A 22831-nucleotide genomic window follows, 5' to 3' on the forward strand; every position below is an offset into this window, starting at 1 on the left:
TGAGACGGTGCCCCCACCCCCATTCACCATCCTCTATTTACTGCACAACAATTCAGACATGATGTTATACCCACAGCGGAGACATTCTGGCAGGTGATCATCTCTATTGTCAACCTCCCCCCCGGACCCGCACAGGGGTATCCACTTGCATGCATTAGGGTGGAGGCATGTTATTATTGTATGAAAGGAATAACTTTGTCTTTCCCTGCTGTGTGGGGCTATTGTCGTCGCTGGCATTCAGTGCTTGAATTAATTGTCCCAAGAAGTCTGTTGGGGATGTGTTACTCCAAAGTCTGTAGGTGGGAGAAGCTGCCCTCGGCGAATAGATTCTATTGTTACTGATAACTGCAACCACAATGACAAAATGAATGCGAGCAAAGCTACGAGAGAAACAATAGCTGTACGCAGAAGCTTCTGTAGTCAGTCCAAACCACCGTATGTTAGAATTCTAAGATGATCCTATGCAAACTGTCTGTCGTTTTCAGGAATTATGATACATGTATGCCCTCTGATCCGGCGGGAAGGCATGCTGATGAGAAAAACACGAGAGAAGATACATTCTTTGTAACCGGTCCATCAACCATACCATGTTAAGCTCTCAGATAATCCAAGGATCAGAAGCTTGTGATGGCGCAAGGAACAATCCGTTTTGTGTGGGAAGAATGAATTATAGGATTGGGAATAGCAAGAGATGATAGAGATAAGACAAGCTGTGCATCGGTCTGAAAACAAGCCTTGAATGCGTCTCCCCGTCTCCTTCTCTGCGGTTGTGTGGATAGTCAGTTTGTAGCAAGCTACAAGCGATACCAAAGGGTTCCAGCAGCCTGGTCCTGTCCGAAGACCAGCTCCATCCCAGCCGCTCGCTCTCTTCTTCGACGTCGCGTTAGAAAGCGCCCTATATGACCGACTCGTCCCTTCAGTAGATATCCACAAGGAAATCTGATAGCTCAAAAGCCTCGCCAGCAAGTCTCTCGTTCATGCCAAAGTTCGCAGAGGCAAAAATCATAGCGCGCTGGTTTTCGCTCTCCACTTCAGCAATGAGACTATCGAGCTCAGCGGCGGTGAAGCGGTAGGTGCCCTCAGCCAGAGCTGTCTCGTTGGAATTGATGATGTGGTTGTTCGGTGTGTCAGCATCCGCACCAGTCGCTGAGAGGTTGTTGTTTAGGCCCGAGCTGCTGACTCCAAGAGTGGTATTTCGCGCAGTAGTGGTGCGGGTTCGCTTGGCAGGTTTGGCCTTGGGGCGTGCGGCGCCACGGCGTTTCTTCTCAGATGGCTTGCGTGGGGTGTATTGATAGTCTGGATGCTCTTCCGCATGCTTGCGCTTGATTCCTACTGTCAATTTTCCAGATTATGTCCTGGTCTGCCTAGGATCGGATATTTGGTGTTGTTCAACACTATACCCAGACGAGATCCTAGATAGCGCTGCTTGGAACTTAACTCATATGAAATTTGTGACGTTCGTCTGATCGAAGTGTAAGACCATGTGAGTCAAACAATTTGTTCAACGCCACAACCTACCAAGCCCGATTTTGTGATGAAGTCGTGGATGATTGTGACGAAGCTTCCGGTGACGAATAGAACTCAGAACAAAGGGCCAGGAGATTACCAAGATGGCTCCGAGCGAGGGTTATCTGCCTCCGGTGAATAAATCAACCAAGCTCAGCCTATCAGTGGATCTTACATCCAGTCTCCTAAAGAAAATTATGGGGAAATCCTTTGTCTCATACCGCTCCATTTGTGGCATCATGGACGATTCTAACACTGTTTCTATTGTGTACAAATCGCTAGTAGTATATATCCTTCCCGGATGATCTTCCTGTTATCCTCGTTCTTCCCTTCACCATTAACCATATTCTTTCTCCTCAACCCTATCTCATCTTCTTGCCTGGGCAAACAAATCTGGCTTCAACCACATAACTTGCATTCCATTCTCTATAAAGTCACAAGTCTAGTTCACATTTAAGTCTCCACTTTCTCAAGAAGGATGGACGATTCCAATTCTCCTCTTCATCGTGCTTTCAGCTCATTCTTGACCAACATGCCCGCCCAGCAGCTTTCAGAGTTGCTTCAGCACGTTCAAGGCAACAAGACTGATGGAAACACCAGAGTTTCCCATGATCATGAGGCGGCCGGTGAATCTTCGCAAGCTGTCCTCGACAACGCCAATGCGTCTGTCGATCATCGGGGACGCGCTACTCAGGCCTCAGCTTCGCGTGCAAAGCGAACTCCGGATGCGAAACGCAGACCACTGAACAGCTTCATTGCATTCCGAAGTAAGAACCTTCTACCCTTATTGAACTTGAAAGGCACGGCTAACACATAATAGGCTTCTACTCAACCATGTTTCCGGAGATCACTCAGAAAGCCAAGTCGGGCATCCTTCGTTTCCTCTGGCAGAATGATCCTTTCAAAGCGAAGTGGACTATCATCGCCAAAGCCTACTCCATCGTCCGTGATACGCATGAGCATGAACATAGTGTCACTTTGGAGACCTTCCTGAACCTCAACTCGGGCATGATTGGCATTCTTCAGCCAGAGCAGTACCTTGATGTGATGGGTTGGCAGCTCGTTGTCGATGAACAGCATCAGTACACCATGACCAAGGTGAAGCTACCTTCCACCACTGAAGAACAACTTGTCACCAATTACTCGGTCGATGACATCGTCAGAAACTGCTACGACACTGGCTATGTTTCTGGCGGAAACCGCAATGATGGCGCTGCTAATAGTCGCAACCCAGCTGTTATGGCTTTTGCTGCCCAGCCAAACTTGGTTGTGCACGATGATAGCAGCATTCGGATCAATGACAGCCACACCATTATCACTGGGGACAGTGATGGAAGCACTTCCACAAAGGCTACTTCTCCAGACAACTCCACCGAACTCTCTTCTCCTGCCTCTAGCGACATTGTTCCCACCTTCGAGAAAGGCCAGTATGAGCATGTCGGAGCAGTTCCTATTCTTGATTTGATGCAAGTACCTCAGAGCCAAACCAACTGCAACGAGTATCAGCCGGACGAAGCTCTGCTGTCGCTCTGGAATGAAGATGGAGCCATACTTCAGTATGGTGCAGCATTTCCTCCTGTGATACCCAACTTCGATCCGCTGGTCTACGACGAGTCTTATGAAACATTCGATTTTGATCGTTTCATCATGCTCTGATGTGGACACTATAACACCTTGCACGAAAACAAGATGAGGCATCTTGAATGACCGAAAAAGCAATAGCAGCATTAATTTAGGGGATTCATTGTTATCACAACTGCAACTTTGAAGGCGAAGCATTGATGGCGAATGTATACAGTTGATATGTATCCTGCAATCGTTTTATCTGTACACACTGCATGAGCAATCCTCTTTCGTCTTTCCTAAGAATATATGGTGGAACTCGAAGGACCAAGACCCAACCGCATTCTACTACTGCATCGAAGAAATGTTGAAGCTATTTGAGAGACCAAAGCAAAGTGAGCCAAAGTGAACTTATTCAGATTTGTTCTTTGATCTATCAAAATGTCATCTCCCTTTTTTGTTTTACCAAACAGCCATATTTAGAAATTAGGCTTGATAGTCACATAGCCCTCATCCAGACTCGCATTCCCATCTTTGCATCGTATGGTAGACCGATAGATGAACTCCAACCTAGTTTGACATTGAAATATTCTAAGTAGTGGCGCTCGGCGATCGCCTTAGTCCATGACCCTTGTAAGACAGGGAAATTCGCATTAATCGATCAGTCCATAAAAATGCCGGAGGCAACAATTGCCCATACATCCACATGCAAATTCTACTTCAGAAAGTTCTCTCATAACATATGACAGAACTTGCTACTGGGAGCCTTGAACATATGACAAAGAGAAGGTACGAAACGACCGCCACCTGGACAGAAGCGGAAACGTCCCCTCCATCCCAGCCCATCCATGCGCGCTCCTCGCCAACCATATTACATCGCTGCTTGAAGATCATGGTGCCTCATTATCGACAAAGAATCACTGGATGACCATTTTAAGGTTCAAGTTCATGCGGGGAAAACCAGAATACCCGTTTCGATCGACTCTTGAGCGCAGCTGCGTTCGAGAGTTTTTAGACCCATGCGTTCTGTGACTGTACACAAAGCCAACCACGAAGAAAGTAATCATGGGACCCTTGGCACAAAGCTGGAAGCTCATGCATGCTTTTCGAGGCGCTGTAAGGGCATGAGTGGCAGACCTACCGCGAAGAGATTGGATGAGAGGCAATTTCCAAGTCTACCTCTGCAATGGGCGGTAGGCCCAGACTACTTTCCGTTGTGGAGCAGTAGCGAACCGACCGACAGGAACAGCGTTTGGGAGACACAGGGGGTTATGGGCTCATGGGCAAAGGAGATCCGCTGTCAACACGCCTTGGCCGCGCTTGTCATACAAAGGAGACGATCTTTTTGTTGACCCTGACATCCGAGCTGTGGGGGAGGAGGAGAAACCAAAAAGACTTTACCGCAGATCTGCGCCTCGTGGTCTCCTGTATACGATCCGGTCGAGGTATATCCAAACAAGGGGCTATCTCATCACCATGGTCACTCAACTTTCGCAGGGAGTCCTCGAGGAGAGGCGTGTCCTCCGTCAGATGCACAGTAGTAGGCTTCACTAATGCAACATGGGCGGAACCGAGCCGTGCAACGACCTATCGCATCGAGGGGCATCGCTTGAGACAGGCATGTCTCATTGTCTAGTGGGCTCTGCGCTTTGTTTGACCCCTATCGAGCAGACGTGCACTCAAAATTTCCGTTTTGCGAGCTTTGTGGCGAGATATCCATTTGATCAGCAGAGCGACCAGTTTGGGGTCAGTCCTTGGCCGCGGAAATCGTGTTTCCGAACTACATCTTGCTGACTCTTTGTCTCTAGACCCAGAGCCAAACGCTCCCCCCATTGCTTGTATGCTGACGGCTACACGAGGATTTGCAGTGGGCTTAAGTTCACTAATCACGCTACTGTAGTCAACCCTTCAGCGAATCAGAACCATGATCGCGCCTACCACCATCATGTTATACGTGTCTAGGAAAGTTGAAACTATAGTCGGCAATTCGACTTGACAGCTCGATTGCAGGGAATCAGACCGACAACGATAGCATCTATGTGGATGGGTAATTTCATGTGAGTCAAATTAGGCCAATAAGGTACTCGATCTCAAGCTAATCACTGTTGAACTCAAAGCCAACCCCAGACCATATGCCCAGGCGAGCGGGCGGCAACCCTCGTTGAACTTGCTCAGCATTGCTGTAGACTGATCGACCTTGGCAGAGTCAACGCGACCGCTACAGATCCACCTTGGAAGAACTCTCATAGCGTATCAAAGACATTGACAGCTACGAGCTTTGAATGCGCGAAACAGTCTTGGTGGGTTGGCGCGGCGATGTCTCTGTCGCCTCAAACTCCTGTCAGAGGACCGTGCAGAACCAGGCCCGCTTCATGCTACCTCAGGTCATACCTGAAGAGACAGCTCGAGGTTGATCCCGCTCTTCTTACTTGGTCGTGATTGTGGCTGGCTACATATCGATGATATCAGGGATGTCAGGCAGTTTCAAGGAGCGAATGCCAGAGACTTTTCGCCCATCCTGAGTGATGAGGCGAACAGTCTTGATCAGCAAGCTTTGTCAGGGCCACGCCAGAAATTGAGTATATCCGATTTAGATGTATCAGGGACAGTGGGATGGGGTTGGGCCTGAGAGAGCATTTTCCTTTGCATTGTAGGCGAAGCACAGCAAATGTGGTGCAGGTCCTGTCTCAAATCCTTACTTTGTCCAGCAATTTCATAGTACTAGTACTAAGCAGTCGAAGTAGAGGATTCAATCCGATTGTGTCGAAAATAGCTCGAGATTGCGCGAGGCGTCGTGGATAATGAGTCTCTCGAGAACTCCCCTTTGGCCAGACTGAGGCATGAGCGGATTGATGTAACGATGTCGCATCTGGCTCTACTTGATATAGAAATCATTCTCGATGTAGATGGCCTGCGATTTACTTGGGGTCTGGGGCAGCTAATGGCTCTTCGAAAGGAAGACGATTCAAGGCTACTGCAGTCAGCAGTCTTCGTGGTGTTGAGTTTTCTCATCAACTTGAACCTTGCAAAGCTGGCAGACATGTGTTGTCAATGAAGCAGTTATTCAGTCAGTCCATCAATGCACTTCCTTGTAGATACTGGCATTCACTGGAGTGGATGATGTTCACTTCAATGCTTGGCTCATGTGACCTGCCTTGCATTGGCTTATCTTTTTATCTACACTCTTTCTTGAGTAAACACAACTCCTTTTGTCTTTGTGATTCTGTAACCATCCTCGGTTGTATCTGTTTGCTCGACACCCTCGATCTTCTTCCATCAACATCCTCATATTCTTCGTCCCCCAAGACGCGTCCATTATTCTCCACCAGATGACCGAACAGGACTTGAAAGCGGGGCACTTTCAGACCCTGACATTCGAATCCCCTCACCGCGTCATCATCACCGACATCCTCTACGGTACGCATGAGATCACCGAGCCTGTTCTCATCGACCTCCTCCAGTGCGCCGATCTCCAGCGCCTGATCGGTATCTGTCAACACGGCGTCACAGGCCACCTAGGCTTACTGCCGGGAGCCGTCAAGATCTCGCGCTTCGAGCACTCGGTGGGCGCATGTCTTCTCGTTCGTTCTCGGGGCGCCACGCTCGAAGAGCAAGTGGTGGCTCTGCTACATGACATTAGCCACACAGTGCTCAGTCATGTCGTCGACTGGGCGCTGTCCAACCCCAACGAGGAGAGCTTCCACGAGGTCCACAAGGCCCGCTACCTCCAGACGACGCGTATTCCCGACATTCTCACCAAGCATGGCATGCCTTTGACGGTCCTACATGAGGAGAAATACCCGCTTGTTGAGCTGCCGGCACCCCATCTCTGCGCGGACCGTCTGGACTATTCGCTCCGGGACGGACTGGCCTTTGGGAAAATGAACCGCGACCAGGCGCGCGAGCTGTTGCAATGTCTGCGAGCTTTTCCATACCCCACAGCTCCGCACCGCATCCTCGTCCTTGAAAACCGGCACGTGGCACTCTGCTTTGCGCGGGTCTATCTTCAGGTCGATCAGGAGGTGTGGTCGAACCCTACCCATGCCGATATGTACAAGCGCACGGGTAAGTTGATTGGGGATCTGGTTCGTGGGGGTCAAATGTCGGAGGAGACGCTCTGGAAGTTGTCGGATCAGGAGTTTTGGGGTTTGTTGTTGCGTCTGGCGGATGCGGAGGGGGCGGCGATGTTGAAGGGGTTTGAGAGGGATGGCTTTTCGAAGGAGAAGGACCTACCTCTTCCCAAAAACGTCAAGATCAGAACCATCGATCCTGATGTCTGGGAGGATGAGAACACCCCTTCGCCTTTGTCTCAGTTGAGTCCCGAGTGGGCGGCGGAGCGACAGGCCTACATTGACCGTCGCGAGGCGACTAGAGCCTTGGACTGAACTCGAGATGTCAAGAATTGGAAAGGCTAGACCGGATGCTTCAGGTTAAGTCGTTGATGTTCACTGGCGGCATTTACAACGACTGGCTACGTTATCTAGTATCTATTTGCAACATGGTCTTACATACACAGCAATCACGACACAGCTGGCTGGCAGAGATCAGGTTTTCATTAAAAGCCATGAAACACTCGGGAGAATCAGCTACAAGCCGAGTCAGAGACAGTAGTCAATGGTCGTCATTAGACTTTCAAAAATTCCTAAGCCTACGAACTAGTCTGGACTATCGTCTACAGCGCAGTCGGATGTTCATGTCTTAGCCATACCGCGCATCTTTGGGCTCGTCATCAAACCAAACAGGAGGAACCCCATGGTTGATGACCGTACTTTTGAGCTTGGTGTAGCTCTCGTAGGCCTCCTGGCCATTCTCCTTGCCCAGGCCACTTTCCTTGAATCCCCCCCAGGGCGACGAAGGGTCATTCAAATGATGTCCATTGATCCACACAATCCCAGCCTCGATCTGCGCCGCCACGCGATGAGCTTGCTTGAAGTCGTTTGTCCAGACCGAGGCTCCCAACGCATACGATGTGCTGTTGGCAATGCGAACAATCTGTTCTTCAGTCTCGCACTTGATCAACGCGATGACAGGGCCAAAGACCTCGTTGCACGCCAGGTCCGAGTCCGCGTTGGTTTCGATAACCGTGGGCTCGAAATAGAACCCCTTGCCATTTGAATTCGAAGTCGCATGTCCACCACACAGAATCCTCCCTCCTTCACGGAGAGCTCTCTCCACAAAAGCAGCACATCTCTCCACCGCCGTCCGCGAGATCACCGGCCCAATCTGCGTCCTCGTGTCCGTGGGATCGCCCACTCGCAACGCCCTGACCCTCGTCTCCAACAACCCCCGAAACTCCTCATACATATCCTGATGCACCAACAACCGACTTCCCGTCACACACGTCTGCCCACTAGCAATGAACCCCGCGAACAACGCCGCCTGCACCGCCGTCGTGACCTCCAGGCTCGGAAACAAACACACGGGGGCCTTGCCGCCAAGCTCAGCCGTGATGGGGATGAGATTCGCCGCTGCGACGGCCGCGATCGCCTTATACGTCGCCAGCCCTCCGGTCAAATCGATCTTGGCCAGCCGAGGGTTCTGACACAGATACTTGCCCGTCTCGTACCCATACCCACTGACGATCTGCAGCACTCCATCCGGCAGCCCAGCCTCCTGGAACAGCGCGCCCATCCGCAGCACGGACAGCGGCGCCAGCTCCGAGGCCTTGACGATCACGACGTTGCCCGCCGCCAGCGCCGCGCCGATCTTCTTCATCGCAATCAGCAACGGGTGGTTGTAAGGGGTGATCAGGGCGACCACGCCCAGCGGCAGCCGCGTCAGCGTGTTCACCACGGGGCCCTTGAAGGGCGTCACCCGGCCTTCGTGGACCCGCACCAGCGCGGCAAAGTATTCCAGCCACTCGGGGACCCGGGCGAGCTGCGCCCGCATCTCGCGGATGGGCCGCCCCGTCTGCTGGGTCTCGAGCGCGATGAACTCGTCGATGCGTGAGCGGAGGAGCCGCGCCGCTGTCGAGAGGACGATGAAGCGCTCGGACGGGTCGGCGCGCGACCAGCGGCCCTGCTGGAAGGCTTGGAGGGAGGTCTCGATGATCTCGTCGATCGTCTCTTGCGAAGTGGCGTCGATGGTTGCGATGGGGGTTTCGGTGGCGGGATTGAGGATCGGGATGCGGGTGGGCGTCGCTGCGGTGTGGGCGCCGTTGACCCAATTGGATACGTGTGGAAGCTGGTCTGTCATCTTGACTGTGATGCAGAAGATGGGGGGAGAGAGAGAGAAGGGGTGATGAGGGCGGAATTGTACTACAGGACGGAGTTGATGTTGATTGTTGTAACTTCTTGTATGGATGATATGTTTATCTACAACGAACTTGAAGAGGGGAGAGGAGAACCCCGCACATGATAAGCATTGCTCGATCTTATCACCCCATATCTTCCTGCAACTAGAATATCTTCGATGCTATTCAGATATCTTATCTACTTGCTTCCAATCTCTAGATCACACGTGTGATGTTCATTTCCATGGATACTACTCATGTGGACACGCTCGTGGATTGTATACCCAAAAAGTAAACAAACTTGAGCACTTCTCTATCTCGCCTCTGCTGTCGTTGACTCTACAATCCAACGAACTTGATCTTCAATGACCAGACGTATGCTGTGATGAACAGCTACTTGACCTCATTTCTGCTCGGCAACTCGTGCCGTGAAGTCGGCTAGAATCGGACGATGGCCGAGGGTGAGACATCTGTACTTAAACCCTCTTGCCTCCCTACTGCTGGCCATCGCGGATTGACTCATACTTCACACCGACAGCAGTATCAAAGCAATACATACCTTATCGAACAAGCAAGGATGGCAGCATCAATTCCCGACAGAAGCGCCTTCAGCTCGCGAGACTCCGTGGCACACATTTGGCGGGACCTCGGACTCCCAGAAGACAGCCTCCAGTCGCTCGACATCACTGACCCGGAAAAGCCCGGTCTCCCATCCTCCTACAAGATCGGACATCTTGCACAAGCATCCATCGCCCTCTCGACGTTACTCGCCGCGCAGATCCACAGCCTGCGGAACGACCACCCCCGCCCACCAGCCGTGACCGTTCCCTTCCGCCACGCCTGCGTGGAGTTCAATTCCTGGCGACTGTACACCGTTGACGGCAAGCCTGTTCCACGCACAGCTGGTAGCCCTGTCGGGGGCTTACATCGAGCTTCCGACGGCTACGTCCGCGTGCATGATGGGTTCCCAAATCACCGCGACGGAGCCAAGGCCCTCCTCGGCTGCTCGTCGGACGTGACATCCCGGGAGGAGGTCGCTGCCAAGGTGGCTGCGTGGCGGTGCGTGGACTTGGAGCAGACGGGAATCGAATCCGGTCTCGCGATGGCTGCACTACGGAGCTACGAGCAGTGGGATGTTCTTCCCCAAGCCCAAGCTATTGCGGACACTCCGATCCGTCTACGGAAGATAGGAGACGCCCCGGTGGGGCTTACGGACCGTATGGGTGCTGGTGCGGATAAATGTCTGCGGGGCTTGCGAGTGCTGGAGATGTCTCGCGTGATTGCGGCACCCTTGTCCGGAAAGACGCTCGCCGCTCACGGCGCGGATGTGCTGTGGGTGACCAGTCCCAATCTTCCTGATCTACCGGAGCTGGATCGGGAGTTGGGTCGCGGGAAGAGGACGATCCAGCTGGACTTGCAGGAGCAAAAGGATGCAGATGAGCTTTTCAAGCTGCTGGATGAGGCAGACGTCTTCCTCCAGGGTTACAGACCCGGCAGTCTGGCGGCTCGCAAGCTGTCACCGGAGGCGATCGTGCAAAGACGCTCGGGTCGCGGGATCATCTGTGCGAACATGTCTGCATATGGTCCGGAGGGTCCGTGGTCTGGCCGCCGCGGATTTGACTCCCTAGTCCAAACGTGCTCGGGGCTGAATGTGTCCGAGGCCCAGCACTTTGCCGCTGGCGAAGCAGCCCGCCCACTACCGTGTCAGGCTCTGGATTATGCGGGAGGGTTCTTCCTCGCAGCCGGTGTCATGGCAGCGCTGTACAAGCAGGCGACGGAGGGCGGCTCGTGGCAAGTGGATGTCTCCCTAGCTGGAGCGATGAAGTACTTGCGCTCGCTGGGACAGTACGAAGGCAAGTCTGGATTCGACGCGCCCGATTATATCCGCCCAGAGGACGTGCCCTCGGAGTTTCTGGAGACGCATATGACGGGATTCGGAGAGATGACTTCGGTGCGACATTCAGGGTCAATCGATGGGGTGGAGGTGGGATGGGAGATCATGCCGAAACCACTGGGCTCTGACGAGAAGCAATGGTTATAAGCAGTGTATGACAGGGGGGACAATCACTCACCTGTGCTCCAGTCAACCCGGTGTGTCACGATGGCTGCTATCGCGCATTCCTGCTCCCCCTTGCTTTTTGCTCAGGTGATAACGACGGCTGAGGGGCGCCCCTGGGATGCACCTTGCATGTTTGTAAATTCCTCTGTATGACCTCACCGATGCACGGTGCATACACCCCCCCTCCCCCCTCTGTCCCCCTCGCACGTTGCTTTTCCTCTTCTGATCCTAGTGCATTCGAATTGGACTGTCCACATCAGGGAAACCCCCGTCTTGCGGGTCATGCGGGGCAGATTCATTCCTTTTCTTTATCAATCGACAATGGCCTCCCCCTTTGTTCTTCTTTCCTGACACCACCACAACCCCACTTTCTGCAATTGTGCCACCTCTTCGGCATCATGAAGGTGATTATCGTCGGCGCTGAGATAGATGGACTCATCTGTGCGATCGCTTGCAAGCAGGAGCAATTAGAGGTTGTTGTTCTCGAACAGCAGGCGGAGATCGAGGTAAGTGGAGGGGTGGGCGAGGGACATCCACCAACGGGGCGCCGCAGCAGATTGTTTGCTGACCCTTGCACTTTCTCGCAGGTCAATGCTGGTATTCAAATCCCGCCCAACGGAACCCGAATCCTGCATCAACTGGGGCTTCTGGAAGATGTCGTCCGCAGAGGAACCAGTACGGAGTATCTGGATCTAAGACGCTACCAGGATGGAGCAGTGATCCGGTCGATGCCGTGGGGGGCGCCCGTTTGTCAGGCTTACGGACGACCGTGGCTGTAAGTACGAGTCAAATTCCCTTGGCGCAGGTCTTCTGAGACAAGCACCCAGCTCAAGCTAATGATGCAAGCCAGTAACATCGCTCGAGCGGATCTCCTCGACATCCTACGTGGCAGAGCGCGACAGTTGGGGATAGAAGTCCGTCCCCGTGCTATTGTAGAGGACATCCACTGTGGCAGCGCCGAGGTGATTCTGGAAGATGGAACTCGAATTCAAGGGGATGTGATTATTGGAGCAGATGGTATGTTCCTTCCTTGTCGTTGAGAGAGTATGTAGATGACAAGGGAGATGGTGTGGTGCTAAACATCGGCCATATACCAGGCATCTTTTCCAAAACTCGAGACGCAGTCCTGGACCATCCATGCCCGCCCAGTCCAGCAAGCGACATCGCCGCCCAAGCAACCATCAGCCGCGCGACGCTGAAAGCCATCGACAACGGTCGGCTCGATGAGCTCTGCTCCAAGAACAGAATTACCGCCTGGTTAGGCTCCGCCCAGCATACAGTCCTCTTCCCAATCCGACAAGGAAAAGAGTACATGCTCGTTACCTATCACCACACATGCGGCACTCCTCCAGCCACAAGGACGGTTCCGCCAGCAGACGGTCTTTCCCGCCTGCAAGCCCTGCATCAAGGCTGGGACATTCGGTGAATTTCTTCTCAATGCTTCCTCATCCCACCTACCTCCCGCTGACTAGACCAACCCCCCATCCCAGCCTCCAAACCATTCTTGCGCACGCGACGTTCTCCTCACAGATCCGCTACCGCACCCTCGACGACCTACCCACGTGGACCAAGGCCCACACTACTCTCCTCGGCGCCTCCAGCCGCATCATCCCCCCGTACCAAGCCCAGGACCTCGCCGCGACCCTCGAGGACGCCTCCGTCCTAAGCACGCTCCTCTGTCTTTTCAACCGCCACGCGGCCCCACATCAGCTCCCCCAACTGCTCCCCGAGATCCTCGCCATTTACGAGACCCTCCGCAAACCCGCCGCCACCAAAGCCGTCCAGGACGGGCTGCTCAGCCGCCGCGTCCTCCAGGTCGGCCACCCAGTCGCCCAGTATCTCCGTAACTGGTTTCTCGGCGGGGCGGGCCTCACGCGGGATACCGATGCAGGGTGGTGGAAGCTGGTCTCGTCGCAACAGGAACAGACGCTGGGGGGGAATCTGGAGCAGGGGCTGCTCCAAAGGGTCCGAGAACGGTTCGAGGTATGGAGGAAGGAGAGGCTCCCTGCTTCGAGTGGGGGCGCGTCTTCGAGGTCATCCGGGTATGGGATTGGGCGGAAGCGATTGAGGTGTTGGACGTATTAAGAAGAAGCATCATAGCCGATGCACCGGCGTAGTTTGAGATTGGAGTTTTTTTTTACATAGTATATCCTTGCTTATTGCGATGCCAGGCTGGGCTCTTAAATTCGTGTTTTTTTTTTGCCCTCGATTCGAGTAAGGATGCAAATGGAAATCTAACTCGAGATAAATCTCCCCCTTTCAATTCTTCTCTACCACTGCACTTACGGATAGTAAGTCTAACATGGTGGGTACATACTGGCATGATGTGTAAAGCCTCGAAGGTGCTCCTTCAAGTACTTTCCGAATAGTAGTTACTAGAGGTAGACCCACAAGGGGCCGCAGCTCGATCCCCTAATCTCGAGTACGACGTACTGCCAGTCGACTTCTTGCCCAACCGCAACCTACCACCTCACTCAAGCCAATCCTCCCACTTTTCCACCCCGAAAAGACCATGAGGACCGCCTGAAAAGCAGCAATTAATTCGGACGGAGTAAGAGGCAAATAAAGCGATCAACACACATCCCAACTCAGCTCGGAATTACGTTCCAACACCGTGCAAACTGAGTACACTGCCAATGTACACTTTGGGAGTTGGTACAAATACAAACACCGATCCACAATCCTTTACGGAGTACTGTAACTTATGTGGATTGGATTGGGAAAGGGAAGGGGAAGTCAGACCCGGTCCGCCCCTGGAAAATCATCTCCCCTCCGCACGGTTCGCGCTGTTTGTTGTCCCCACCGCCGCACGCCCCCCCGTCTCCACTTTCCGTCATTCGGCACGAGAATTGGTTGATGGCCCAAAGGTGGAAGTGATTTCCGCCCATTTCCGCCTTGTTGAGTGGCTACTGGTACTACGCAGTGTGGATGTAAGGATGTGACGGAGTGGGGTGGGTGCTTACCCTCACCGATGATCCGCTGGAGGTCGGGTATGGGCTGGCAAATATTGCTGTTGGTGTTGTTGATGCTGGTGCTGTGTGGCGAGCATACAGTAATTGCTCGTGACTCTGTACGATGTCCTTTCGGTCGATGGCTCGAACAGTCATGGTATGTACATGTACAAGAGACATTGCGGACATGCTTGTATGTACAATTTACAGTAGTTTGGATTGATTGCCGCCAAGCAGCAACTCTGCTAGCAAGGCAGGGGGGGGGGCCAGCGCATGGCCTTCACTCTTGGTATATCCAACAGAAACATAAAAACAAGGACAAGTATCGACTGCAGGTTGTGTAAAGAGCCAAGCTGGTAGGCCCCTGCATCATGCACGACAAGGAAAGGGAGTATGAAAGAGAGGTGAGGACAAAATAGTAAGGAAAATTAAGAGAAGGATCCTTGGTCGGCCACTTCGACAAACGACAAACCAAATAGTAGGAATAAGGACGCTGAGAACCATTGCGACATGCGGTAATCGCACACGAAACCCACCCACGTCTCAATCAGACCGATCACATCAGCGACTTTAATCTTCCTGGTAAGAGATCTTGCGCATTTCTCCCAGGCGTTGACGAGCGCGAGAAAGCGCATTCTCGAGTTGGAGAATCTCGACCTAGAATTCCGAAAGGACTTAGCCTGTTTGACTCGCGAATGAATCCTAGATGAGACACTTACCTGTTGCTCCATTTCTCGCACCTTGAACTCATGCGAGCCCAGCTTGGTGTAGTCGACCGCTTCCGTGTCATCCTGGTTCTTCTCCTTGATAATACCCTGCACCTGCCGCACCAAAGCCCGGCATGCGGAGCCAACGGCCTTGCTAGCAGTCTCCAAGCGGTCTTGGGTCTTGCTCATGAAGCTAGCCTTGACACGACTGGCCGCCACCAGCTGAGCCGTACTCGCTGCCACGTCGTTACTGGCCACAATCAGCTGCTCAGGCGAGTTGCGACCAGAGATAACTCCATCAGCCGTCTCGATCAAGGTGTTGGTCGAGTTGGCAACGGCCTTGGCCGCCGAGATTAGACCTTCGGTCCAACGGTTGTTCTTCTTGTAGAACGCAGTACGCGAAGAACTACCGCGGCCCTCACGGACAATCTCTTGCTGCGACTCCGTCGCTGCCTTGATCAGCTCAGCGATTGCGTTGGTGACAGCAATAGCAGCTTCTAGAATGACGTCATTGATCCGAAGCTCATACGTGGTGTAGCCATCGCGAGGCTTATTCTTGAGCTTCGCCAAGCGCTGAGCCGCAGCATCAATGGCATCAGCCGCCTTCAACAGTTCTTGGTCAACAAGGTCTCCAAGATCTCCATTGGTGGTGATTCTCGCGCTCTTAGGAGCGAAGACGTCGACCAATTTCGACAGAGCCTGCAAATCTCTTTGCACCTCGAGATTGTTGTTGATCACCACGTCAGTCTTTTGCAAAGCCTCCAGTCCCTCGAGGCGGAAGGACTGCAATCCCCGGAAGAACCGTACTGTTGCTTGGGCAGACTTGCGGGCTGCGTTCAATACTTGATCAGCGTTCTTGTCGTCTTTGGCGAGACGAGTCAAACCCTTGGTATTGCTGAGAACATCGGCAATCGCGCCCGAAAAGATTGAGACTGTACGAATAATCTCCGCATGGGTGCTGTTAGGGCCATCGGCGATGTAGTTGTTAAACGCCGTGGAAAACTCCGTGGCCGATGCAGACGCCTTTTCAATCTGAGAAAGCACATAGGGAGGCGAGGCGTTCTGATTACCAGCCTGCATGGTGGAGTCCAATTCGTACAAAGCATCATCCACCCGCTGAACACCGGTCTGAAGAACAGAGTCAATAATGTCGTTGATCTTGGCCACGGTGCCATGCAACACTTGGTCAATTTGTGTATCGAGTGCTGTGTCCACATCGCCTTGGCTCTATAAACAACATATTAGTTTGAACAGTTCAGCTCGTTTATATGGGGGCGACGTACCATCTTCAACTCCTCGAGTTCCATCAAAGCCTGCTCCATTCCAGATTTGTACACCTCAATCTCCTCATCCTTCTCGCGAAGAGCGAGCTCGTGGTCACCCTGGCGTTCCGAGTTTCTTGAAGTGTACTCTTCCAGAGCACGAGTTTTATTCTACGTGAAGAAATCAGTATGCAAATTGAGAGAAGTTCAGGAAGTCGGCAGAACCCACCCTGAGAGACTCTTCCAAGTCGGCCATCTCCCGGTTGTATTTCGACAACAAAGTGGAGATTTCTGTACCCTTGGAGCGCTCAGCATTCTCCGCGCGTTCGATGGCAAGTCGGAGCTCCCGCTTGAGTTTCTCCAGTTCCTCCTTGTTGTTGCCGGTCAGGCGGTCTCGGTCATGCAATGCGCGATCTCTCTCGCGGATCATATCGGCCAACTCCAGATTCTTCGTCTTGAGCTCGCGTTCAAGCTTCTCACGACGATCAATCGCCTCCTGAGCTGATGCAGCCTTGAGCTTGAGGCTCTTCGTGGTCTGCAGCAAATCGAGATGCTCCTGGCGCAATTGCGAATAAAGTTTGGCTAGGGCCTCGTACTTGGACCGCCATGTGTTCACCTGCTCCTGAAGTGCTCTAATTTGATCATCCTTGGAAGCATTTTGCAAGTTCAGGTTTGCAGTCAGCTGGTTCATCTGCTCCTCCAGATCCTTAACCCGGCGGTCGTACTGTTGCAGCATCAGCTGATCGCGCTCATATTGGGCCCGTGCATTCAGGTTCTCCTGCTCCAGCTCAGCCAGTCGACCTTGTGTTTGAGTCTGATATTGTTCACGTAACAATTGCTCATGAGCCAGACGCTGTTGTTCTGCCTGGAGACGTTGCTGTTCCTCGAAGTCCTGCTGTGCCTGCTGCTGCGCCAAGAGTTGTTGCCGCTGCTGTTCCTCCCATTGCTGTTGCAAACGGCGTTGCTCCGCCTCATATTCCTCCTGCTGGCGCTTCGCTTCGGTGGTCCAGAAATCGTTGATGGGTTCTGGATCAGCAGCCACCGCCTTGGGGGGTGGAGTGGGCTCGGGTTCGGGCTCTTTGGCTGGTCTTCTGGGAAGAGCTGGACGATCATCGTCTTCCGACAACAGATTCGGGGGGTCCTGCGGCAGCTTGGGGACAGTAATCAAACTGGTTAGATACCGCAAGTTGGAACATTCGTAGTAGAATCGCACGAGGCGGTAGTGTTGAGCATCATATCGACCACGGAGGGGCTCCAAGGCTTCGACGTCACCGGTGGCTGAAGTCACCAGATATTAGCCCTCTAGACCCAGTAACGTGAAAGGGTGTATTTACTTGTATGCATGGCTCTTAGCATGCTGGTGATGAACTTGTAGATGCCATAGCTCTCCTGCACCAGCGGAACCAACGCAGAAATGCGGCATTCATTGTTTGTGCCCGACTGGAAGTGCGAGAAAATCAACTTCTGGAAGGCATCGATCTGGTCCTGAAGAGTCATGAGGTCGCTGATGGTTTCATATCTACTACAGCGTCAGCGAGGTCTAGTAATGTTGTCGTTGTCGGCATACCCCTCATTGGGATCATTAATCGTCTTCAGACTGATGTACTCCTCGTATTCGAAGAGGCCTGCGGAGGTTCAGTATGCATCCGACACCCAAGCGATCAGATTCCGTACCGTTGAATTCGGGGTGGTTCCTATGGAATGCGAGCTTCGACTCGAGGAAGTAAACGTACTCTCGGATCAGGGGTCCGTATCCTAGGATATTGCAATGCATGATCAGTATCGAGCTATCGGACGTGCAACCTTCATGGCCATTGCAGTGGGGCACGTACCTCGAAGACCCTCACCACCGACACCGCGCATCAGGCTGTCGATCCAATTGGCATGTTGCTGCGCTTCACGAATTACTATTGGGTGACCTTCTTGGAGCACCTTGTGGATAGTGATAAGCGCTTTGAAGGTCTGGACCTCGTCGGCAAGGACAGGTTGGCTAGAAGGCAGCATCGGTTGATTAGCCGTCACTATCATCACATACTGGTCTTCGCGGATGGGGCAAGCCGTAACATACACCTTCATTCCAGCCCAGAAGGCGGCGGAGGATTTATGGTCCCATGTGTATACGATACAGCTCCGAACATGTTTCCCTGGGCGAGCATTAGCGACGGACGGTCAGGCGCGGATGCAGTACGGAGCGGCGGGTTCGGAGATTCATAGGTGATGGCAAAAGAAGATGCGTACGTTTTGGTGCGGTTTCCTCTGCGATTGGAATCTGATCAGTCACAAAAGAAGGTGGGAAGTCAGCGTAGGATCGAGGTATGCCCGACTTACCGATGCTGGTAGCTTTGCGAATGTTGATGGCTAAATCAGCCTCGGTACTGCACACAAGCTGTCAGTCAGGCTTCAGATTTATCGCTTCGATGCGTCCGCCTGGCGCATTCCTGACAAAGAAGATGAAATTCATACCGACTCATCTTGGCGGTGCAAGGCTCTGGTGGCTAGAGTGGTAAAGAATCAGGGGAACAGGAGACGGAGAAGTGCGGCGGGAGCCGGTGGGCCCGAGTGCGCAACTTAATCAACTGAAGGAACAGATTCAAGGGTGCGCTAAGCAGAAGAAAAGGGGGAGGGATGATTTTGGATGTAGAGAAGAATTTGACAATTAAGAGAACGAAGACAGATGGCCAACACACAGCCAAAGGAAAAGGAAAAGGAACGTAGAAGCGGGGAATAGAAAGGAGAGGATAAGAAGAGGCAGTGGGAGGGAGAGAAATGACGTTGGGTGCTGGGCTGTGAAGGTCCATTGATGCCTGCAGCCGAACTCTTGGCGGTCTACCAGCCGTACACATACACCAGAAGACACACTACACAGTAGTACTAACTAAGGCTGCCACAAATACTTTAGATAAGTTGTAGATAATCAGAGTCGTTCTTCATCTCTCTCTCTTCATTCAAAGACTAAAGCCTATTCAGATTCCATACGCCCAGATGTTCGATTCATAACGCCCCATGTTGCCTTGCGACTTGCGCGCTCAAAGAACCAGCTGAGGGGAAGAATGGCAGCAAAGTCACCCAAGGTGAGTACTCTAATTCAGATACAAGGATAAACAACACCCTACCATTCATCTTCTGCCTAATGTCAAGGAATGAGCCCGTCTGTAGCTGAAAGCCATTCCATTCCGTGCTTTCCAAGGTCAGAGTCGTCCGCCACGGAGCATGCTTTGGTTGGTTTGGTCTCAGGGGCTCGTCCAGCCACCAAGGAACCGCCATGATTGTGTGCTTCATCGGGTACCGGATTCAATGATGCCTCGCTTTCCTTGACTTCCTTCGGTGCCGCTGCCACCGTCTCTTCCGGGGTAATGTCAACAACTGGGCTGTTGGGGCCCGAATCGTATGGCGCCTCAACCACCAACAGGTCATTGGGACGGCTATGACCCTCCTCGGGATAATGCACGGGTTTTCGCCGGGGTGGCAAAGGGGGTTTCGGGACCGGCCGATGGTTCTCCTTTTCCGATTTATGCTCGGGGAAATATGCGTGATCAACCGGCTTACGTTTGGGGACAATAGTCGAACTTCCAGTTCGTCTGTAACTGACCTTGTCAGGCCGGGGTAACGGTGTGCCTGGGGGTGGGAGTGGGTGGCCACGGCCAATGGGCTGCTCCGGTGTACCAGCAGGACGGGATACATCCTGGCCGGAGCTGGAATCACCCTTGCCAAACACGTGCCATCCCCATTTCTTGGCCACAGACGTTGCCGTGTTGAAAGACAGAGAAGCCGGTGACTTAGCATCAGAGTTCGTTGCAGACGTAAGGGATCGAGTCAAAGTCTCCATCGTGCTCCGTCGTCGCGATTTGTTGCTGTTCACGGAGGTGGTTGAAGTGTTCGTCGGATTGTCTAAATTCATCGACGCCTCACTACCAGGGTAAATCGAAGGGGGTCGCGTGGGCAAGTCACCATACGACTCGCGACTGCTGTCAACAGATTCAACGATGGAGGGCTCTCGGCTCTGGGAAGCACTATTCGCGACAAGTTGACTATCAGTGGGAGGTGAGCTGCCGGGTGTCCTTGCTGGAGACCCAGGAGGGGAGCGGGCAGAGATCTCAATCATGGTGCTGGTTGCATTGGTCTTTTCTTCTGCTTTGATTTCAGGGGATACTCGGTCAAATCCAACATGATCGGCAGTGACCACGGGATCCGCGGCGTTGGAGAAGGTCTGGGAGCGGATGGCTCTTGGTGGCGAAGAACCCAACTTCTCTATAGCAGAACTCAAAGCGCTTGGACCGCCTTTCTCGTTGGAATCCTCACTAGAGGTCTTTGGCGTTTTGCGGGCCTTAAGTGTAGGTGTACTCGATTCTCCTAGCGCAGGCGCGCTCATCGTGCGTTCATCCTTCATCTTCAGTATCTCGATGGACTGATCGGAGACACCGTTAGACATTGGAGGCTGCGCTCCAGACTCATCGGGAATATCTGCCTTCTCGTCTGGTTTTGGGATATCTCTCTGCCAGATCCCACCACGGAAGCGCTGGGGCTGAGTGTCCAGGAATGGTATATCATCCCAAAATGGCAAGACACAGCTTTCTGCGACTACCTCACGGATTCGGCTTTCAATGGCACGGAGAATAATACCCAGCGTAATCTGCTTGGAGCTCACAATGGGTTCGATATCCATCTCCATGTTGGGCATTGTTTCAAATGAAATCCAGATTCGATTACTCGGAGGGGGTTTGAACTTGATGAGTAAATGCCCCTCAAGCTTTTTCAAAACGACAGCTAGCACAATATCGACTTCTCGGGCTTTGAAGCGAGGGCCCAAATCGATACGCACGGTAGCCGAGATCTGCACACGAAAATTGCCGGTATACTGCACATCCGTCTCCACACAGCAGGTGCCATCAACAGTCAGATCTTTGAGCCTTGGATTGATGATGAACGGGGCCCCTTCCCCCATGTCTATTGTTTGTAGACCAATCTTGCTGATGAAATTTGGCTTGTTGACGCGGGATATCTTTTTAGTGATTTTCTTTCGGATGAAGTTCTCCATTTCGGGCGTCTTGTACATTGCAAGAAATAACCGACCCAGGACCGCGTTGATCCAGCGGGTTTGCAGCTGTTCCTCGGACGAATGCAACCGCTGAACGAGCGTCACGATGTGTTTAGTCTCGAAAGTCTGATGTTTCGGGGGACTATCCGAGGAATTCCACAACCTGGATTGATTCTGGAGCATGGCGAAATAGAAGTCCTCTTTCTCTGACAAGTTTTCCGAGAACAAGAAGAAGGGTGGCGTCGGGCCTCCGAGGTCGCCCAATGAATCCAAGCGTCGTGACAGGCAGATAGCGTTCCTCCTCAACCATAGCTCTCCTTCGGGAATTTCTCCCTCTCCGCCATGGATACTCACGTCGTGGTGGGCGAGAGAAATGACGTATCGAACTTCGACCTGGTTCGCATTATCGTAGAGCATCAAGTGCCCGTGCCTAACATGAATAATCAGGACCGATTCTTACAGCATGGCGAGAAGGCAAATACAAGCGACAAGCAGCAATACCTACCGAAGCACAATATAGAATACATTGCGTGCCCGTTTTCCATTCTTCGTGACATGCTTAGTGGGCTCAATTGTCGGAGTTTGCTTGCGGTCGAATAAACTTCTATACATGGCTTGGTAGACGCTAGGGCTCTCCGCGGCGATCACCTCACCCGCCGGGGTGGTTCTTTCCGGCGGCTTTCCGTTGACTCCACCAGGGACATATTCACGACAAACTGCGAAATATCCGGCGGCCACGTCCGAATCATGCGTGCGGTGAAATTTCTCTGCCAGCTCATCGGTACCGGACTTCAGGCTGTATTGATCATCGTTATCGCGTTGCAGGGAGGCGTGTGCTGGTTGGCACGGTTGCTGCGCGGACGGGGACGATGCCGTCACGTAGGCATAGAGGAGCAATAGCGATATGAGCAGAGGGACGAATGTGAGTCCGCCGAGGACATAAACGAAGAGAAGGCTGCCGAATGAACTCATTGGGGAGCTAGATGAATCAAAGAGCCAGCAATGAAAGCTCCATCATCATGTGGGTTAAAGTGACACCAAAGAACCAAGTGGCCGCAAAGACCGGAAATACTGAAAGTGGCCCCTGGAGTGAGACCAGCTCCGAAAGAAAAGACACGAGGAAGATAAAGGGGGGGGGTGGGGTTGAGGGGAGAGAAAGAGGAGAGATGATGGAAAGATAGAGAGGACAAGTGTACCAGCTCTGGTAGCTCTGTGATGGTGATTAGAGCACGGGTAAATGAAAGACAAGGAGGAGCTTTGGGGGGGGGAGGAGGAGGAGAAGAATGAGGCGGAGAGCAAGGGTGCAGATTAGTTACAGCTTGACAGCAACCTCTAGTTGGTTACTCCGTCAGTAGTTATGGAGTGCTTCAGGATTCAAGCCAGCCAGCCAGCCAGCCTTAACTCCGCGCTTTCCGTTCGTCACAGCTCCGCTATTCAGTGGCAGGTGCCTTGCTTTGCAGTGGGTTTGATGAGTGATTGAGGGAGTGACTGAGAACTGAGTGACTGGATGGCCTCA

At 52.7% G+C, this 22831-nt stretch overlaps 8 protein-coding genes across 8 annotated transcripts; 4 read left to right on the forward strand and 4 right to left on the reverse strand.

The window, feature by feature from the left end:
• Positions 1 to 482: 482 nt before the first annotated feature.
• BP01DRAFT_392291 (uncharacterized protein) lies at positions 483 to 1744 on the reverse strand (the record flags this gene model as incomplete). The annotated part of the gene is made up of 2 exons (XM_025578138.1): positions 483 to 1321; positions 1682 to 1744. The coding sequence occupies 2 exons, from the start codon at positions 1742 to 1744 to the stop codon at positions 917 to 919; spliced, it is 468 nt and encodes a 155-aa protein (XP_025430953.1). The 3' UTR covers positions 483 to 916.
• Positions 1745 to 1790: 46 nt separating this feature from the next.
• Positions 1791 to 3282, forward strand: BP01DRAFT_399639 (mating-type protein MAT alpha 1). Its single transcript, XM_025578557.1, has 2 exons — positions 1791 to 2273; positions 2327 to 3282. Exons 1-2 carry the CDS (start codon positions 1985 to 1987, stop codon positions 3160 to 3162), a joined length of 1125 nt encoding a protein of 374 aa, XP_025430954.1. The 5' UTR covers positions 1791 to 1984; the 3' UTR covers positions 3163 to 3282.
• A 3000-nt stretch (positions 3283 to 6282) lies between these two features.
• On the forward strand, positions 6283 to 7672 carry BP01DRAFT_357329 (uncharacterized protein). The gene has a single exon (XM_025575181.1). The coding sequence runs from the start codon at positions 6399 to 6401 to the stop codon at positions 7452 to 7454; it is 1056 nt and encodes a 351-aa protein (XP_025430955.1). The 5' UTR covers positions 6283 to 6398; the 3' UTR covers positions 7455 to 7672.
• Positions 7673 to 7720: 48 nt separating this feature from the next.
• BP01DRAFT_357330 (putative aldehyde dehydrogenase family protein) lies at positions 7721 to 9351 on the reverse strand. The gene has a single exon (XM_025575182.1). The coding sequence runs from the start codon at positions 9262 to 9264 to the stop codon at positions 7768 to 7770; it is 1497 nt and encodes a 498-aa protein (XP_025430956.1). The 5' UTR covers positions 9265 to 9351; the 3' UTR covers positions 7721 to 7767.
• A 109-nt stretch (positions 9352 to 9460) lies between these two features.
• Positions 9461 to 11426, forward strand: BP01DRAFT_62671 (CAIB/BAIF family enzyme). Its single transcript, XM_025579975.1, has 2 exons — positions 9461 to 9773; positions 9843 to 11426. Exons 1-2 carry the CDS (start codon positions 9753 to 9755, stop codon positions 11340 to 11342), a joined length of 1521 nt encoding a protein of 506 aa, XP_025430957.1. The 5' UTR covers positions 9461 to 9752; the 3' UTR covers positions 11343 to 11426.
• A 332-nt stretch (positions 11427 to 11758) lies between these two features.
• BP01DRAFT_297688 (FAD/NAD(P)-binding domain-containing protein) lies at positions 11759 to 13445 on the forward strand (the record flags this gene model as incomplete). The annotated part of the gene is made up of 5 exons (XM_025571885.1): positions 11759 to 11866; positions 11948 to 12135; positions 12211 to 12377; positions 12458 to 12782; positions 12851 to 13445. The coding sequence occupies 5 exons, from the start codon at positions 11759 to 11761 to the stop codon at positions 13443 to 13445; spliced, it is 1383 nt and encodes a 460-aa protein (XP_025430958.1).
• A 1323-nt stretch (positions 13446 to 14768) lies between these two features.
• On the reverse strand, positions 14769 to 18843 carry BP01DRAFT_62704 (putative cytoskeleton assembly control protein Sla2). The gene is made up of 12 exons (XM_025579977.1): positions 18744 to 18843; positions 18609 to 18655; positions 18519 to 18536; positions 18349 to 18424; positions 18113 to 18270; positions 17955 to 18035; positions 17848 to 17905; positions 17615 to 17799; positions 16510 to 17558; positions 16302 to 16451; positions 15031 to 16245; positions 14769 to 14968 (listed from the first exon to the last, which is right to left on the reverse strand). Exons 1-12 carry the CDS (start codon positions 18749 to 18751, stop codon positions 14882 to 14884), a joined length of 3132 nt encoding a protein of 1043 aa, XP_025430959.1. The 5' UTR covers positions 18752 to 18843; the 3' UTR covers positions 14769 to 14881.
• Positions 18844 to 19198: 355 nt separating this feature from the next.
• On the reverse strand, positions 19199 to 22778 carry BP01DRAFT_423869 (SMP domain-containing protein). Its single transcript, XM_025579650.1, has 2 exons — positions 21821 to 22778; positions 19199 to 21745 (listed from the first exon to the last, which is right to left on the reverse strand). The coding sequence occupies exons 1-2, from the start codon at positions 22285 to 22287 to the stop codon at positions 19414 to 19416; spliced, it is 2799 nt and encodes a 932-aa protein (XP_025430960.1). The 5' UTR covers positions 22288 to 22778; the 3' UTR covers positions 19199 to 19413.
• Positions 22779 to 22831: the final 53 nt, after the last annotated feature.

The sequence above is a fragment of the Aspergillus saccharolyticus genome (genome assembly GCF_003184585.1).
Source record: "Aspergillus saccharolyticus JOP 1030-1 unplaced genomic scaffold BP01scaffold_17, whole genome shotgun sequence".
In the NCBI taxonomy this organism is placed as follows: domain Eukaryota; kingdom Fungi; phylum Ascomycota; class Eurotiomycetes; order Eurotiales; family Aspergillaceae; genus Aspergillus; species Aspergillus saccharolyticus.

Excerpts from the sequence above, each read along its gene's own strand:
- BP01DRAFT_399639 (XM_025578557.1), top strand. The coding sequence starts at position 1,985 with ATGGACGATTCCAATTCTCCTCTTCATCGTGCTTTCAGCTCATTCTTG. Across the intron at positions 2,274-2,326 it reads CAGCTTCATTGCATTCCGAA|GCTTCTACTCAACCATGTTT; the intron begins GTAAGAACCTTC and ends AACACATAATAG.
- BP01DRAFT_357329 (XM_025575181.1), top strand. The coding sequence starts at position 6,399 with ATGACCGAACAGGACTTGAAAGCGGGGCACTTTCAGACCCTGACATTC.
- BP01DRAFT_357330 (XM_025575182.1), bottom strand. The coding sequence starts at position 9,264 with ATGACAGACCAGCTTCCACACGTATCCAATTGGGTCAACGGCGCCCAC.
- BP01DRAFT_62671 (XM_025579975.1), top strand. The coding sequence starts at position 9,753 with ATGGCCGAGGGTGAGACATCT. Across the intron at positions 9,774-9,842 it reads TGGCCGAGGGTGAGACATCT|TATCAAAGCAATACATACCT; the intron begins GTACTTAAACCC and ends CACCGACAGCAG.
- BP01DRAFT_62704 (XM_025579977.1), bottom strand. Across the intron at positions 18,036-18,112 it reads CGGTGGTGAGGGTCTTCGAG|GATACGGACCCCTGATCCGA; the intron begins GTACGTGCCCCA and ends GCAATATCCTAG. Across the intron at positions 16,246-16,301 it reads AACTCGAGGAGTTGAAGATG|AGCCAAGGCGATGTGGACAC; the intron begins GTACGTCGCCCC and ends TGTTGTTTATAG.
- BP01DRAFT_423869 (XM_025579650.1), bottom strand. The coding sequence starts at position 22,287 with ATGAGTTCATTCGGCAGCCTTCTCTTCGTTTATGTCCTCGGCGGACTC. Across the intron at positions 21,746-21,820 it reads GTATTCTATATTGTGCTTCG|GCACGGGCACTTGATGCTCT; the intron begins GTAGGTATTGCT and ends TATTCATGTTAG.